Source organism: Clytia hemisphaerica, unplaced genomic scaffold (assembly GCF_902728285.1).
Source record: "Clytia hemisphaerica strain Z4C2 unplaced genomic scaffold, Clytia hemisphaerica genome assembly, whole genome shotgun sequence".
Lineage (NCBI taxonomy): Eukaryota > Metazoa > Cnidaria > Hydrozoa > Leptothecata > Clytiidae > Clytia > Clytia hemisphaerica.
Genome location: NW_027103537.1, coordinates 185,361 through 203,827, shown reverse-complemented (window position 1 = coordinate 203,827; position 18,467 = coordinate 185,361). Strand labels below are relative to the sequence as shown.

Sequence of the window (18,467 nt, the reverse complement as noted above, 5' to 3'; positions counted from 1 at the left end):
TAGTATTAACATTTTCTAGTTATTTTCTAGTTTCTATACTTTTATTATGATAATTTTAAACAGTTTTTAAAAAGTTTTACTTCAAACATTTACATTTCCATTTAAAATCTTACTCAGATGCCCCATGTCACCAGAAATCCATCACTGCTTTGAATATAGAAATTTATTTTTGTGAGGATCAAATTACTATTAGAGGCTTTTAACTCACTGTTATTTTAAATTGTTGACTTTATAAATTTCACGAAAAAATTTACAGGTCTCGGGTTCAGGTTCAACGTGCCTTTATTTCTATTAACTGTTTTTATTTTTCAATAACGACTTATTTTAATTAACAACTTATTTTAATTAACAACTTTTATTAATTATCAAATTATTCAAAATTTTGTTTTTTGGTTCATCATTATAACTTAAAAGATACCTTGTTTCGGCATATCTTATGTTCACTTTCTGAAATTTTTATATCTTTCCCCCCCCCTTCTTGGATCAAAGAACCAAATTAACTCTGCATAGTAATGTTTTAATATTTTATTATTGAGTCTAGGTCAAGTTTAATGCTTGTTTTTTAGAGGTCGCAAAAAAGAAAAAAAATTTGTAACAAAAATGGAAACATTTAATGTTTTGATTATGGTTTTGAAAAAGTTGAAATCAAATTTATCCACCAAATTCGTACAGACCTGTAATCAACCAGTAAGTATTATCTTTAATTGCCACTTGTTTTTATTCAACTTGCCAAAAAAGTTAATTATAATAAATCATTTTTGCTTGACTGACAAGCTTAGATGTGGTAAACCAGGAACAATTGATTTCAGCCCCACTCGCGGACCTGTAAGACCTATACGCGATTTGTGTGGGGTCGTGACCTCCGTTCAGTTCATGATAGCCGAGCCGGTTGGACCCCGTAAAACAATTGAAAGGCTGTCTAAAAGTCCTAGATTACTGGGCTATATATGTTGAATATCAACTCTATGAGGAATGCAAGAGCATGCAAGTATTCAGTGTTGCACCTTCGATTTTAAATGTTACATTAAATTTTTAGTGTAAATCTAGAAAATATATTCAGGAATCGATTTTTCGTTTTTTCAGATGGCTGGTAAGGTGAAGTATATGACAAGAAAAATTTTATTACTGGAAAGGGCGCATGATATACACAATGGAATGCATCTCAACGAAAGACTTCAGAATAATTACATTTGGACGGAGGTAAAATTTAATTTTTCATTTATCAGACTTCAAGTTGGATTTGAGAATTGTTTTATTGATTGTGTGGATCTTTGTTTGTGATATTTTTATTCTTTTCTTTTCAGTTGAGGTTTCCGAAATTAAAATTTTATCTTACCCCTCAGCTGATTTTTAGGATCAGTTATGAAAAATCTTTCCAACGGTATTATAATATGACATGTTTTAGAAAAAAACAAATTATTTTCGGGCAGGCAGACTGGTCTGTAAATTACTTCCTTAGCCCATAACTTGGACATACATGGGAGGCGTTCTGGTCTGTAAAATACACAAACAGATGTTCCGGAAGTGGGTCAGAGGCTTAAATTGTTTTTTATTGAAACATAAACACAGGGTACACTATGAACATATACTACAAAATACTACTAAACATTAATATAGTCCCTCCTCCCGCTAGAAACTTAAAATTTTAAACTTAAAATGTTTCTTACCCCCTAAAGGTACCACTTTACCGAATTTCATGCTTTTTTAATCCAAAAACGCACAATTACAGTAATGCACACTTTCCCTGGACTGTAGCTTGCATGATATTTAAATGATTTCCCACTACTTATCGATGCAACAACTACCTGCCCAAAGAGAAGAAATTTTTGTGAGAACCAAATCAAATGAGGATTAAATTTGGCGAATGACGAAAAATACAAATATGGTTAGTTTGAATTTCTTCCTGCCAAAATTTCTTTAGAATTTAGTTTAAGTGTTCCTCTCAATGCCGTATTAAAATTCAAAAGGTCAAGTCGAAAGTAAAAATTGTGATTCTCAGGTCAAATGAACTAGAAAATTCCTGTTTCATATCACCCACCGGTATTTTCCCGTTTGAAAATGAACGGTACTTTTTCAATACGTTTAAAAAGTACCCTTTTTTCTTTCTTAGGATTGGTCCAGACCAGCAGATTTAACAATGTACGAATGGTCTGATGTAAGCATTTTTCTTTCCCTCTGATAAATCTAAAACAGGTACGTGTACTAAAAACTGCAGGATATCTTTATTATAAGAATTTCAAGAGGACTAGCGTGACAAGAAATCTCTGCAATATACTGTATTCAATAATATCACTAATACCATATGCTAAATACTTTGCAACAGAGGAGTGTATATTCTTTTTGCAGACCTTCTTGGAAACATATACAAAGAATTAGCGTCGTTTTGATGTTAGCCCCCCTTAATTTTCTAAATTTTCTAGAAACATTTACTCATAAAGAGGAGCAAGATCATCCTTCCTAATTACAGCATCTTTATCAAAGTATTGTCTACTTTCATTAATTAAAGAGAAATGCTTACCTACATCCATTTACTAATCTTAATAAAGAGTTTGTCCGTAATCACTTCATTCTATTTCTAAACTTTGTCGCTGGCACAAGAAGTAGTCTGTTTAGAGTTCAATTCGAATGTCACATGTGAAAACTCATGTGGTGATATTTAATTGTAAGTCAGGAGCTGGAAGAGTTGATATCATTGATGGATGGTATTTGGTGTTGTAAGAGCAAATGTTCAAAAGTTTTAAGTTTAGTTTTGAACTATTATGGTAACTTTTGCAATATATGGACCAGGGCTATCAGATTTCTAGGCCTTCCAATATGAAGAACGTATTTTATTCTGTCTGCTTCTGTTTGTAGTGTTTAAAAGTGATAAAGCAATAAGTTGACTTGGGGAATTTCGAACATTCGAAATAATTTTTTGAAGAATGAAATACTTACTTTTACTCACGAACAGAAAGTTAACCTCGCAAGAAAATTTTTTCTGGTGAAAAAAAAATAATTTTGTTGTAACTTTCAAGTATCTCTTTTTCCGGGAAAATCGAAAGAAGATTTCCTTGGCAAGAACTTCGATTAGAATTATTTTTTTTTATGATTTTGAGTCCTTTTTGTCCCTAAATGGTGTGATCCAAATTTCGATCTATTTTAGAATACACGTTTTTTTTTTAAGAAATACACTTTTAAGAAACATGAGGCTCAGAATGCCTAAAAAATAAGAAACATCTATGAAACATGCTGAGGCTGAGAAAATAATATTTTTAATTAGTTTTTTTTTAAGAACCTTCCAATCTGTTCCAATCAAAACAAATGTTTTTTTATTCTTTGCATGAAAGATAGGCTGATTATGTCAAAATGTTTAGAAACATGTAAGAAACATTTAAGGCTCAAAAAGGCCGTTTTCTTAAGAAACATTGAGGCTGCTTGGTAAAAACTACTTTCTTAAAAAAACCGTGTATAATATGCAAAATAAAAGGCCTGGCAGTGTCCTGTAACTTATTTGCAAAAAATTCTTCCATTTTTAAGATAACCAGAAATAACAAAACAGACACGGGATATATCAGAACAAAACGATATCAATAGGATTTTTGTAAATCAATATATGTAGACTGTTTTGAATAAAGCGTGGAATTATCTCTTTTCCTTTCGCTCAAGCTACTTAGAGTAATGTATAATATTCATGTTTTTTATAAGAACAAACTATAATAAGAACATCAGACTTCGATGGCCAAAATATTAAAAACAACTTTAAAACATTTCAAGGTTTCGCGAACTCTAAAACACCCAATATCTTAAGAAATTGCACAGATACTCGCGGAATGATGAAAATAAAGAAGATTTTTATTTTAATATTTTTAACTCAAAGGTTGAAGTTGAAGGCTTTAAAAAATTCGGACGCTCTTATAAAAAACGTGTACTGGATAATATCTTTAATCTAGGTCAATTTTGTCTATGACTTTCAATTTCATGAGAAAGCTACTAAATTCTTAGTTATTACCTTGCATTTTATTAAACTAACCGGACTCGTTTTGATGCGAAATTTTTTGGATAAAAAGGCCTTGTTCATGAGATTTTAGTTGAGATTTTTTCAAAGTTGTGTGAGACAGGGTTCAGACAGACCCTGGAAAACCTGGAAAACCTGGAAATATGATAAATTTTCAAAAAAATCAGGGAAACTCAGGGAAACCCAGGGAAAAAAATTTTTTTTCCCAGTCTGCTCAGGGAAACTCAGGGAATTTTATTTTTTGAAGAATGAATGGAAAAAACAGATTTAAAAGTTTTTTTAGTTTTAAAGTGTTTATTCATATGCATTATTTGTAGTCTTTAATTTTTACCTTAGGTTTACCATTTGATTTGTGTGCCTTTTGTTTAAAGATACATCTCTTTTGACTCTGCTTAGTTTTTGGACCTACCCCGGTGGGGTGGAGGTCCTATAAATTAACCTTTGTACGTTCGTCCGTTCGTTCGTTCGTTCGTTCGTTCGTTCGTTCGTTCGTTCGTTCGTTATTAGCTTTCCTCGTAATTGGCTCATTAGTTTTTTCTGATCTTTTGCGCAAAGATGTGTAACTATAAACCCTCAAATGTGACGGAGCCCGATTTTCGAAAAAAAAAATTGGGGCAAATTTGGGCCAAAAAACGTCTAAAAAACGGATTTTTTGCATGAAAGTAGGGTACCATCATAGGTAAAAGATGGCTAAAGCAAATTTTTTCAAAAAAAATTTGTTGGCTCAAAAAACGCATGTTTATCTATAAGAATCACTATTAATAAGCATAGATCAATGTTCTTAGTTAAATTACTCAATTTTTTTATGAGATAGATGTTTTATTTGCTCATGAGGGCTTACTTTTGAAGGTTGCTTGGCGTGTTTTTATAGAAAAACTGGCCAAATTCGATATTTATTTATAAGCACATTATCAATTACTTTGGTATTAGCTTTTCTCGAGATTGGTTCTTTGATTCTTTATGATTTTTTGCACAAAGATGCATAACTATAAACCCTCGAATGTGATGGAGCGCGATTTTCGAAAAAAAAATTTGGGGGCAAATTTGGGCCAAAAACGGCTAAAAAACGGGTTTTTTGGACTTTGTGAAAAATTGGATCATTAACTTTTTCTAATTTTTTGCATGAAAGTAGGGTACCATCATAGGTAAAAGATGGCTCAAGCAGATTTTTTCAAAAAAAATTTGTTGGCTCAAAAAACGCATGTTTATCTATAAGAATCACTATTAATAAGCGTACATCAATGTTCTTAGCCAAATTACTCAATTTTTTGATGAGATAGATGTTTTTTTTGCTCATGAAGTCTTGAATATGGAAGAATATTCGAAGAGAATGAAATTTTGGTTTCTAAACGTTTTTTTTATAAGAGACAAACGACTAATTTTAATAGATCGTCACTATTTGTGTTCTGGATGATTGTTTAATGGTCAGGCTCACATAGATATCAATTAAAAATGTGTTAAAAGCATAACCAGGTAGGTCCATAAAAGTATCACTTGTTATGGTTTGCTTGATACTCAGGGAAAAAATAGGGAAAAAATAGCTAAAATGAGGAATTTCTCAGGGAAAAAACCTTTGAAAATTGATTAAAATTCAGGAAAACTCAGGGAATTTTATTTTCGAAGGTCTGTCTGAACCCTGGAGAAAAGCAGATTTTATGGTTTATACATCTTAAGTGGAAAGGTCGCGGCAATCCGTTACATACACAAGTTTTAACGATTTTTACTGGAGAAGTATTGAAATTGTTCAGGCTGTAGAGGTTTCCTTGGTTTTTCGTCTTTTTTTAGTTATGCTTATACCAAAATCAAAGATGAAGTTTATTGACAATGTGTTTCCAGTAACAGGCACAGTTTATGTCTCTTTAATTCTCGATACATATTCCAACTTGCTTAGAAAGTCATCTTAAGCTGTATCAGTCTCGATACATATTCAAACTTGCTTAGAAAGTCATCTTAAGCTGTATCAGTCTCGATACATATTCAAACTTGCTTAGAAAGTCATCTTAAGCTGTATCAGTCTCGATACATATCAAAAATTGCTTGAGAAGTCAATCTGAAGCTGTATCAGCTCTCGATACATATTCCAACTGCTTAAAAGTCATCTAAGATCATCTCGCACATAGTCCAAATTGCTTCGATAAGTCAGCTAAGCTGTCTCAAGCTGTCCTCGATACATATTCCAACTTGCTTAAAAGTCATCTTAAGCTGTATCAGTCAGTCGCGATAATTATTCCAACTTGCTTAGAAAGTCATCTTAAGCTCTGGATCAGTCTTACGTCACTCATTTCAAACGTGCTTAGAAAGCTCATCTTAAGCCTGTATCAGTCTCGATACATATCAAACTTGCTCAGTCTAGAAAGTCATCTTAGCTGTTCGATATATCCAAACTTGCTTAGTTCATCTTAAGCTGTATCCAGTCTCGAACATAGTCCTATTCAACTCAACTTGCTTAGAAAGTCATCTTAAGCTGTATCAGTCTCGATACATATTCAAACTTGCTTAGAAAGTCATCTTAAGCTGTATCAGTCTCGATACATATTCAAACTTGCTTAGAAAGTCATCTTAAGCTGTATCAGTCTCGATACATATTCAAACTTGCTTAGAAAGTCATCTTAAGCTGTATCAGTCTCGATACATATTCAAACTTGCTTAGAAAGTTCTGTAATCAGTCTCTGATACATATTCAAACTGCTTAGAAGTCATCTTAAGCTGTAGTCAGTCTCGATTACTCTAGAAAGTCTCTCAAACTTGCTTAGAAAGTCATCTTAAGCTGTATCAGTCTCGATACATATTCAAACTTGCTTAGAAAGTCATTCTAAGCTGTATCAGTCTCGATACATATTCAACTTGCTTAGAAAGGCATCTTAGAAATCAGTCTCGATACATATTCAAACTTGCTTAGAAAGTCATCTTAAGCTGTATCAGTCTCGATACATATTCAAACTTGCTTAGAAAGTCATCTTAAGCTGTATCAGTCTCGATACATTTCAATTTTGAGAAGATCTTAAGCTGTATCAGTCTCGATACATATTCAACTTGCTTAGAAATTCCTCTTAGGGGATTAGGGAAAGTGGTAACAAAACACAATTGCATCAAAGAGAGAAAGTCAGCTCCTATCATAATTCCAAAAGTCAAAGCTGTATCAGTGGATTTTGTTAAACATTTAACTTGCTTAGAAATCGCTGTATCTAGTCACTTCAAACTTGCTTAGAAAGTCATCTTAAGCTGTATCAGTCTCGATACATATTCAAACTTGCTTAGAAAGTCATCTTAAGCTGTATCAGGAAGACTAGATGTGTTCAAAGAAGTAAAAACATTGCATATGGAGATCAACATCCCAAATTTTCACACCTTTTATGTATTTTGTTAAAGATCGAAACAGTTTTTCAAGCTAAGTGTACTGTAATTACGGTTACCAGCCCAAAGATTCGCTCAGCAATCAAACACGCCAAAATGACAATATTGGCGGGAGAGTCACTTTGAAAAAAAAAACCTAAGCTGGCGCTTTCTCCGTGAATGAAGAGTTCTTGCCGAGTCTTATTTAGGCGGCTAGCTTGGTTCTTCCTCTCAAAATTACTCAGAAATTACCATTTTCAGCGGAAATGTTTTCATTTGATTTTTGAGCGAACTATTGGATTGTTAACCGTATGTACTGGTGCATCATTCGCATAACGTTGGAAAGAATTTTTCATTTGCAAAATACTCCAGCACTATCGAAACGAGTTTATTTTTGTGAACTCCGGGCAGCTCTAGAATTCTTTAATGGTTCTTCCTATCTCGCTAAATATGTGGTTTTCAAATTGCTTTATTTCAGACTGTTAAATTAACCATTTAACGGTTTTTCATGCAGGTTTCTTTTCTTAATGCTTCTCATCCTATCATGTTTTTCTTTAAACAAATCTCAATCATTAAAAGTGATTGCTGACTGAGAATGAATGCCTGAACCATTTATTTTATAATAGGATTTATCGAGACAATGCAAATGAATACATACATACAACGACATTCTGATAACAAAATGAATTCTTTTGTTATAAAAAAAGATTTTAATAAACCTCTCTTTGAACTGGCTGGGACATAGTGGTTTTATGTCTAAAGTAACTGATGTTTACGTTTAATTTATCTAGCTGAATGTCATTACTGTCCAAGGGTTGTTTTTTTTAGCTTAGGCCCCATTAAGAGAGGTTTTACGCTTGTCCGATGTGGTACGTTATCCTGGAATTTAATGAATCGCAGTTTCTTCATCCAATCTTGGTATGGAAAGTTTCGTGAAATTCAATTTGTTTCTCATATTATTCTTTTTAGACTTTTCTTTCAGAAGCATGTCAAAAAAACATTACCTTAAGCGATTCTCAGGATTGTTATTAAGCGACGTATAAACTTCTTCTTTAGAGGGGAAAGGGGCTTATCGAAGCTCAAATGTTTGTAAATTTTCAGATGAGAGCCTTTACTTTACGTAGCTTGATCAAGAAGCCGAAGGCTAGAAGTCAATCTCTCTTTGGTAGGATTTGAAGCCAACAAATCCTACCAAAGTTGCGCGGCCTTGAGCGGCTCTCCTGGTTTTTACACAAATGACAGATTGAAACTAAAATTTACCGCTAAATTTCGAAAAAAAATATCAATCGTAAACAAAGGAATTGCTAGATTCAATCTGTCGTTAAAAATACGGCGCATCTTTTAAGGCTTCACTTTTTGTTGCCTGAGAAAGGTTGAGATTCTACTCTAGCCCTTCGGGCTTTAAAACTCAATGGTTTAAACCATGCATCCCAGCATCTTAACTATTACTCTGCTATTTGTATTTTAACTTGTCATTACCTTTTTTCCAGTGAACAGTCATAAATGTTGTAAAAGTAGTCCGCTGGGATGCCCGGAAAGAAGAAGAAGGAAGACCAATTTGAACTGACAACTGTAAGAACCTGTTTACTTTGAGGCTCGGGCACGCTTTCCCTCTGAGACTAAGGCCTGGCTTAGACGGAACACTTTTGTCCTGTCTATTCAAATTATGAATTACAGTTAGCAGAAAATTTACTGTCTAAAGTCAATACATTGCCCTCTTTTGACTTCGATGCAATTACTTCTTTCAATATTTTTCAAGCAAAGATTTTTGATGCCAACTTTCTACCCACTTTTTACCAACGCTAATAATTTTAAAAGTCGGTCGTTTAAACTAGGACATAGATCATTCTGATTGTTTGTCTTCTTTACGTGTGTGGTTTTCGGATTTCGAAGTTTTTAGATGAGGACTGCTAGTTTAACTACTCGAAACCGAAAAAAGTATATAATTTCTTAGAATTAGTGATCTGGTAGATTCGAGGAAAGCTTTTGGGTAACTTTCTATCGAAGCTCTAATGTATACTGAGCTTATCGTTCAACATCTGCAATTTGAGCTTTACTAAGCTCTTTTGACGTCAAACAATACTTTAATTGATTATCATCCAGATTGCGAGAGATATGAATGAAGGTAGAAAGTATACTCGAATCCCAAGCACTGCCAGGCAGGGTGTTAGGGAGATATGGTGATATAGACTATATCTTCATTCATATATTGAAGCTCTAATACTATGAAAAGTATTATTTAAAAAAATAAGAATAAATCATGATTCTCGCAGAGTTTTTCAAACTAATGTGGGTTTAGAATCCGGCTAATCGCACGTCTCTTCTTCATTGTGCCCAAAATCATTTCACATATTTAAGTAAGTTTGCGATCGTAGTCAAGGGGGCGACCCGAAGGCTCCTTTTTTCTTAGCTGTCTACCTACAATTTCAGCCCCACTGGAGAATTGACTTTGATTTCACCCCCTTCGAAATTCTATGTAAAAAAACTGCACTCCAAAGCCATCCCCACTACATGTTTTGAACTTGGAAAATATAATTCCTATCCCATTGGTATGGTAAAATTGATGAAAATTTTCGTCCCTGCTTTAAGGATAAGGTTCCATCGGGGCTTTGAGACGGGGATGTTTTAATTGCTAAGCATCAATTCACTTGAATGAAGTTCAGTACCATTTGTAAGACTTTGATATGACCCGGTTGAGAGTTACAAGCTTGTGCATCTTAGACGCTACTCTATCCTTATTCTACGGAACGCTTATTAATCGTTTAAAATTGAACTTAATCATTATAATCGGTTTTTTTTCTTTTCTTGTCTGTTCAAATTATGAATTACAGTTGGCAGAAAATTGACCGTCTAGATTCAATGCGTTGTCCTCTTTTGACGTCGATGCAATAACTTTCTTAAATATTTTTCAAGCAAAAATTTTAGATGCCAACTTTCTGCCCACTTTTTAATTGGTTGCTTTCTCTTCTTGTCAGCACCTGACACGCAATGAAGAAGATCATCATGAAGAAGAAGACCACCTCCATGATGAAATTCACCATGAACAAATGCAGTTAGAAGAAAATAATGTAGAAGCAAATAATATTGAAGGAGCGGAAGAACAGGATAACGATAATGAAGAGCAGGTAAAAAAAAATATTTCGTTTTTAAGTTCACACAGAAAGAGGGAAGTCTTTTCTAAGAAGAATGACTTTGGTTAATTTTTCTTTCAGCTATTTCAAGTATTTTGATCTTCATCCAGAATATACCCATCTTTCTAGCATTTTTAAGTTCGTCGAGAGGAAGAGTTCTTTTTATCTATTACGGTGCTTTTACAGCCCACTTTCAGGATCTCAAAAAAACAATCACTAGGGACTTTCCTTAGATCGGATCATATGAGTCCCCTGAATATTTGACGCATATATCTAATCTCTGTCCAGATAGTTAAAACAAAATTGCATACAAATGATGAAACATTCCAGTAAAATGAACGAAAAAAAGTAAAGAATATTTTTATGTTGATTATGTATTTCTAATTTTTCGTAGGAACTTCATCCATGCTCGTTTCCGATCAAACGCAGAATAAGACGAAAGAAATTAAACTCTAAGGGAAACTCCTGGAAGGGAAAGCGTTTCTCAGAGAAGTATTAATATTAATTTTGACTTTAAGCATGATATATATATATATCATATAGGCTGGACAAAATTTTAGCTTGCCTTCACCCGCACCTAGATTTTGGCGAAGGGTCGGTCGGTCCGAAAAAACTTTTATTTTGACGATTTATGAAAGTTCAGTTTACATTTGGGTAATTTTGAAATGAAAACGGACGAGTTAGAAAGGAATCCACAACTATGAAGTTTTAGATAGAGCGAGACAGACATAATAAAGATTCTGACTTGAAGAAAAAAAATTCTTTAAAATCGAGGTAGGGTCAGTCGGATGACGGCAAACCAACCTTTTTTTTAATCCAGCCTAAGTAACATTCTTTTTTCACTTAATCTACCAAAGGAAATACATACATATTAGCTTGTGTCCCAATTTTTCATCATACCTTTTAAATTTTTGAACTCTTTCTTTGCCAAAGCATTCGTTTTGACCCCCTCTACGCTCTATTGATAATGCTACAACCACTACAGCCACTGATGACCACTTCTTTCTGAGTAACTGCGTTTCAATATAAAAAAGATTATAAACCATATCACTTTTGTATTTATAGTCATTCAGAAAGCAATGCTTCACAAAACTCATCGACAGGAAACCTGAAAGGACTTGTTGATTCCAGCAGTAGTAGCAGTGATTCCGAAACAGAAGGAGCTTCCTGTCACCAAGAAGTTGAAGGTGAAGAAGATTCACCGAGAAACACTGATGCTTATGGACAGATGGAATTCGTCGGATCAGCTAGACGTACAAGGGCAAGGGTATCAGATTGTTTAATATAATAATAAAACTTTTTTCTAACAGCCTATTTTTGACTGACTTTTAGGCCTACCTTGGGGTCCTTATAAATTAAATCCTTTTTATCCGTCTGTTCGTTACCAACCAGCTTTTTTCTAAACTTTAGCACTAAAATGCAAAATGGTTATGCCCAAATTGTGACGGAGCCCAATCAGCCTTAAAATGTATGAAAAATGAATTTCATCATTAATTTTATTTCTACTTTTTTTCCATAAAAGTAGCTAAAAAGCAAAAAGCAAAATTTTGGCGAAAGCAAATTTTCCCAGTTCAAAAAATGAATCTTTTCAGCTAAAAGAATCATTGTTTATAATGATTTTCTTTTCCATTTCTCTTAATTCCTTCTAATTATATCTCCAGTATATCCGGATTTCTCATGAAACAAGTTCAGAGAAATTGTCACAGTTATTAAAAGCGATGAATCTGACACAAACACCAAAGATTTTGGTATCTGTCGTGGGTGAAATGAAAGAGCTTGATCTTAATCAAGGCACCATTGAAAATCTGAAAGATCAACTCGGAAAGGTATGAACATTATGAGAGTTTGCCACGACAAAATGTCAGAATTGGGTGAAAACACAACACTATGGTTGAACTCGCCAAGGTTAACTGTGCGTTGTTTTCATTGAAACAAACTTTTAGTGAAAGAAACTATGGCTCTCATTTTCAAGTTAAATACATATGTGTTTCAGGACAACCATTTCCAATATTTGGTTTGTAATACATTATTATCCGACGTGCGTAAAATAGCGACATTTGATTGGCTTCTTTGCTGTCCAATATTTTCGAATATATAGCTTCCATGGAGGCTACATATTTCAAAAATTGACATATCAGGACAGCCATCACCATTAAACGGAAGCTTAGCAGACCTTTCTTATCTGTTTTGTCTTAAGGTTTGTGATAAAATTGGCGCTATGCAGAAGGAATCATGGTTTTTGACAAGTGCTATCGATCAAGGAGCAACCAAACTAATCGCCGAAGCTGTAGAAGGATATCGTTTCAAAGATACCAATGTTATTGGTGTTGTCTCCTGGAAATCTGTTTCTTATAAATCCAGATTGAAACAAAAATCGGATAAGATAAGAATCCCGACCTACCCAGTGAATGAGTCACAAACACAGTCCATGATTTGTAAGTTGAATGTATCTCCTATCGTTCTCCTATCTCCTCCAACTTTTCGTTCTTATTTGTCAGCATAAGGTGCATACCTCCTTTCTTTATCTTAAAAGAAATTTTCGACAGTTATTATTTTGTTTTAAAATTTGAAAATTGATTCAATCGATTGAAAATCGTTATATTTGTTTTTCCCGAAAAATTTTCTGAATTTTGTAATTTGTACGGATGACTTTTAAAGTTCGTTCTCTTTTCAATGTACAAACTTTTACTTCAAAATGAAGACTTTCTAGTGGCTAATGACTGTAAATAGTGTCGCTATCTAGTTCGAATGACTAAAGGTCGGTCTCCACTTTCGCGCGAAATGGGTGACTGTTTTTTTCTTAACCTTTTTTGCCTGAAGAAAAAATCACGTCATAAAAAATTTCGCGCGAACAAAAAAAAAGTTGAAGGAAGTTCTACTTTTTTCATCTGTTACGTCAATCTCGACCAATGGAATTGCTTCATTTTTCAACGTACCAATGAGCTTACAAAAACGTCACAAAAGTTTTCGCTCATGTCGCGCGAAAGTGGAGACCGGCCTTAAAGGCGCTCCCTTGACATACTCATAGACACAAATTGACGTCATTCAAATCAAGTAAACTCTTTTTCAATAGTGTTGATAGTTACTCCCAAATACACTTTTTTTACAAAAACAAACTATATAACAAAATAAGGCTTCGATGGCCAAAATATTAAGAACAAGCTAAGAACATTTGAAAACTTTGCGGACTCTTTAAAACACCCAATTTCTTAGGAAAATGTACAAAAATACTCCTCACAAAATGGTGAAAATAGAAACATGTTAAGAAAATTTTTAGGCTTAAAACGCAAAAATTTCGGAACATCCGAAGGCTTCAAAATTTTGGGTGTTCTTATAAAAAAATTTTTTATAATTTCCAAATATTTTTCTCAAAAATGATTAAATGTTTACTTTTATTATTATCAGGTAGGTCCATAAAAAAGTATAGCTTGTTCGTTCTATCTGATTTACGTTTTTTAATTCACTCCTCTTCTAATTCTTTTCAATGTCAGCGAATGAGGAGATCCAGGAGGACGAGGAGTCAGATGAAGAAATGGATTTTCTGAAAATGGAAAGTGAGATCAGTGACATGATCAATAACGATGATCTCTGCAATATTCCACAACCTACCAGTGTAGTGGATGAAGACGAAATAAAACCTGTGTCTATTCCTGAACAACTCGGATCCATTCCTGAGGATGAAGATGAAACTGATGTCGATTCTTTCAAAGCTAGAGAACATAGCTCTTCTGGGCCAATTGCGTCATCTAGCTCTGCACCCGAACAAAGAACTGAAGGAGCAGGCCAACATACTGATCTCAATAAATTCAGATCTGCGTCCGATCGACAAACAAAGTATGATAGAGAAATATCTTCAGACCACCAAGGCGAACTTCAAGATGTTTTTGAGGACGGACCTCTCTCAAAAGGCCTTTGCCACATACCTTGCAAGTTAAAGCATTTGCGTCCAAATGGCAAAGGAAACAATATTACCTGATCACACCCATTTTTGTAGTGGCTACGGGCGTGAGAAAAGAAACCGGGCGGATATGAATCGATGTAGCCGAACGCTTGTGGATAAACAAATTCAAAAGATCAATCGAAAAAGACGTGGTGAGTGATTGCGAACTGTTGTAATATATTCTTGAAATCGATTTTTCTATTCTCAGAAATAATCAAAGAAATCGGAAATAAAAAATTAACTACAAGTACAAGATTTGATTCCATTTTGTGCAAAGTAATATTTTCGTGCATTCGAACCTTATTTTTTTTTAGAACTTCATGACAGGAGATTTAGAACCCTTGGTGGCAATTTTGAAGAAACTAACTGTAAGCAGAATATTCTCTTTTGACAAGATTCTATGGTCTATCCGCTTTAAGTATGCACTCATTATTTATATCATGTGAAAACCAGTCTTAAGGGAATAAGTTAAGCCGACATGGCTACCACAAGGAAGAAAAAAGAGTGCACTCGTAAAGGGAGTGGACTTTTAATATCTAATGTCTGTGTCGATTCAATTTCCATTGACATGACGAGCTTCCCTTTCTGCGAGATTGTCTGCTTGCTTAGATTCTTTTTCTTGTCCTTTTTTCGGAAAATTGTCATTATGCTGCTGCAGTACCTATCGTCTCAACCTCTCCTATTTTTACTAGCCCTTGTCCGTCTTATTTCGAATGGTGATTAGGTGGATCTGAGGCTATGATAGGTACTGATACTGCGCCTTATAATATTCTCTGACGTCTATCAGTAACGTAAATAAAGGCTGGGATACATTGGGACCAAGTTGGGCATATTGTCATAGGACTTCTGTTTTAATTTGTAACACCTTTGAATGCTGTTGTTGTTCTGACAAACTTTTTAGATTTTTTTTGTTTTATTTTAGCTTTGTTCTAAGATTCTGTTTTGTTTTGCAAAGAATTCGAATGCCATTATTCAAATAAGGTCATTGATTACATTCGAACACACGTAAAACAAAAGAAAGATAAAAACAAAGTGGTGGGTAAGCCAAGGCAGAAATTAAAATTGCTAAATGAAGATGGGCCTTTAATTTCAAAACAAAGGCTGAATGAAGTCTAAGCCAGGCTGACACCTTCTTTTAATTTAGTTGTACCAGCTGTTCAACTAGTCATAAATGGTGGATACAAAACAATGACTCAAATTCGTATGACGCTGTTCCCGAATAATGGTGGAGCTCCCACAATGCCTTTAGTCGTGGTGGCTGATAGCGGCCGCGCGTCCAAATGGATCGCAACATTTTGTGAGCTAGCTGACCAAGAACGAAAACAGAGGTATATTTTACGAGAAAGAAGAAATGATTTGAAGAGAGAGATCATGAAATGTTATCCCATTAAAGCAAATGAAATTGTGGGTATTTTGGAAGAAGTCGCAACTGAAAGACGTAATTTTGTAAGTTTTTTTACTCCTGTCAAACCCCTCTCAAAATGTTTGGCAACATTTTTTTCTGAATACAATCTTCTCGAGATAAATCAAGATCATCGCGGGCCTCGCTTCCAAACTATGTCAGTATCATTAGATATTTAGTATCTCTGGAAGTTGTTGCATCGAAATTGGTATTAAACGATCTTTTTAAAATACGTGTTAAATCAGTAAATACCGTCTGAAGTAATGACTCCTTTTGAAAATGAAACCTGCGATGATCTTGATCTATCTCGAGAAAATTGCATTCAAAATGCCCGAACATTTTCATCTAAAAAACGAATGATTTCGAATTCCTAGTTTTCATAGATGGATAAATAGAGTTGTTAGCACTTTGATGAGCATATTCTCACATATATTTAATTGTTTTCAGGTGACGATATATCGTCAAGGAAACAACTTGGATGATAAGATTTTACAAGCATTGATCAACACTAATCGGAACCAGAAAACAAGTAAGGAGATGTTTCTTAATTGAATATGTTCTAAGAGTGCTAGGAGAACGAGAAAGTTGTCTGATATTCCGAGGGAGGAATGATAGTCAGCCTTTGATGTACTGCATCCCCAGTTGGGTTCAACTACCCTTACAGTCGGTAGCACTACATGAAAAAGGCAACTATTGCATTTCCCGAACGGGAAGATCAAAATAACCCGAAAAGGAAACTATTTCCAGATTGAAAATTTCATCACTTTTCTGTTTCCCGTTTGGTCAAGAACTTCTCATCATTCCCGAACGGGAAATAGAATTTTTGTAAACAAAGCACATTTTTGTTTTCCGATCAAGAAAAAGTTTCCAAATAGGGAAGTTTTTAATTGGGAATGGGGAAAGTAGAATTAAGAAGCGATTACCCGGTGGATTTCTTAACTACCTGCTGAATATTATTTATTTTCCCTCCTTTACAAGAGGGACAAGTTTTTTACTTTCCATAGGCATTTCCGGAGTGCGCAGAGGCCACTTTCCCGATCGGGAAACTGGTGAACTTCCCGATTTGGAAAATCTAGCCATTTCGGGAAGTTTTCCACCTTCCCGTTCGGGAAATATTTCCCGTTAAGGCAATAATAGTTGCCTTTTCCATATAGTGTTCCCGACTGCCTTATGCGTACTACTTGGACCCGCCAATCCCCGAGGGCTAGATTACCAGACCTCCCGCAGCAAAATCCTTGACGTGGTCTGGCAAAATTCCGTAATTCAAACCTTTCAGAAGTTTTCAGAAACTTTTTCCTGACTTTCAGAGCTTTAGCGTGTCGGATGAAATTTTCATCATCTGGGTGCCAGATAAGTAGTAACATTGCCATTCTTTATTGTAGTTTTTATTTTAACAAATTATTTTTTAACAAAAAATGAAAAATGATTTTGAGTGTGCTTTACTACTCTGTACCAGAGTGTACCTCACGTTTATCGCTTAGTAGTACACTCTGTGCACATTGCTTGTTTGACAAAAAAATCACCGTACGGAGACCTCTGCAATGAAGTATGATTTACAAAATAGTAACACTTCTCTCATCGTCTCCCCTCTCTCATCAACACTCCATCACAGCGGTCGGTTTCAAAAATCTCAAATGAGAAAAGACAATGACAACAGACCTTCTACGATAATGAGTTTTGAAATTAGCCATAGATACTGGGTCTGTGTACAGACAAGTGCTTTACAAGCTTTTACTTTTTTAAATACTCTTTGGATACGAACCCCTCAAATTGTTGCACTCTTATCTTTCGGTTTTGCAGAATCCCAGAAGACGATAGAGCACCATAAAATTGTGTTATTATGGAACAGTCCAGAGATCGCTGAAAAGGATTTCCGAAAGATGCTGAATCATGCAAATTCAGCTGTAAGTTATTTCAGATTCAGGAATTCACAGACAATTCTATATGATATATGATAACCATATAGCACAAGTCCCGACAATTCTTTTTATGATAACCATATAGCAAAGGTCCCTCACCATTAAGATATTTTTAAGATTTTCAGAAATTCGGAATCAAAACTTACACTTCGTTGCTCCTTTTTCCATCATGCTCAATTTCCTGAAGAAATTAATTTAGCGCCCGAATTCAATTTCAACGTCAGAGCTGGCTTTATTGTATTCTGGACCCCCCCCCTCTCCCACGTCCATAACATTATTTTAGGCTACCAATGATTCGCGAGAACGTCGGCTACTTTTGATTTATAACCATCACTTCAATACGTCTTTTACCATAGAAAGCACACGAACGAAAAGAATTGATGAGAACGGCTCATCAACACATGACTGAAATCTTCACCAGAGCTTTGAAGAAACAGAACGTTCAGTTCTTTAGAATGTTGTTGAAGTTGGATATGGATATCACGAGATTCACTCACCGAATGCTTATTGATCTCTACGATAAGGTATTATTTTTTCCCCAAGGAAAAGAGCAAAAACTTTTTAACGTTTTTGTAAGGTCATTGGTCGATTGAAAAATGAAGCGATTTCATTGGGCAAATCTGATTTAACAGTTTAAAAAAGTTGAACTTCTTTCAACTTTTTATTTTTTAATGGCGTAATCTTTTCTGCAGGCAAAAACGATTGACAAAAAGCGAAAGTGGAGACTGGCCTTTATATAGGTGTATGG

At 34.6% G+C, this 18,467-nt stretch overlaps 1 protein-coding gene across 5 annotated transcripts; it reads left to right on the top strand.

Annotated features, from left to right (window-relative positions):
* The first annotated feature begins 579 nt into the window (after window positions 1-579).
* LOC136799967 (uncharacterized) lies at window positions 580-16,329 on the top strand. Of its 5 annotated transcripts, none has more exons than XM_067056590.1 (15): window positions 581-687; window positions 1,084-1,200; window positions 1,756-1,885; window positions 2,111-2,155; window positions 8,156-8,245; window positions 8,818-8,899; window positions 10,303-10,452; window positions 10,853-10,950; window positions 11,524-11,725; window positions 12,120-12,284; window positions 12,656-12,893; window positions 13,950-14,550; window positions 14,713-14,766; window positions 15,543-15,844; window positions 16,248-16,329. In XM_067056590.1, the coding sequence occupies exons 6-12, from the start codon at window positions 8,855-8,857 to the stop codon at window positions 14,432-14,434; spliced, it is 1,383 nt and encodes a 460-aa protein (XP_066912691.1). In that variant the 5' UTR covers window positions 581-687; window positions 1,084-1,200; window positions 1,756-1,885; window positions 2,111-2,155; window positions 8,156-8,245; window positions 8,818-8,854; the 3' UTR covers window positions 14,435-14,550; window positions 14,713-14,766; window positions 15,543-15,844; window positions 16,248-16,329. The 5 variants fall into 5 exon arrangements, with proteins under 5 accessions (XP_066912693.1, XP_066912691.1, XP_066912689.1 ...); XM_067056588.1 differs by having other exon boundaries at window positions 1,677-1,885; XM_067056592.1 differs by lacking the exons at window positions 1,756-1,885; window positions 8,156-8,245 and having other exon boundaries at window positions 580-687.
* Window positions 16,330-18,467: the final 2,138 nt, after the last annotated feature.

What these genes read in the sequence shown, in the direction of transcription:
- LOC136799967 (XM_067056592.1), top strand. Translation starts at nt 8,855, where the DNA reads ATGCCCGGAAAGAAGAAGAAGGAAGACCAATTTGAACTGACAACT. An exon ending in ATAACGATAATGAAGAGCAG is followed by an intron (nt 10,453 to 10,852) that starts GTAAAAAAAAAT and finishes AATTTTTCGTAG; the next exon opens with GAACTTCATCCATGCTCGTT. An exon ending in CTAGACGTACAAGGGCAAGG is followed by an intron (nt 11,726 to 12,119) that starts GTATCAGATTGT and finishes TTATATCTCCAG; the next exon opens with TATATCCGGATTTCTCATGA.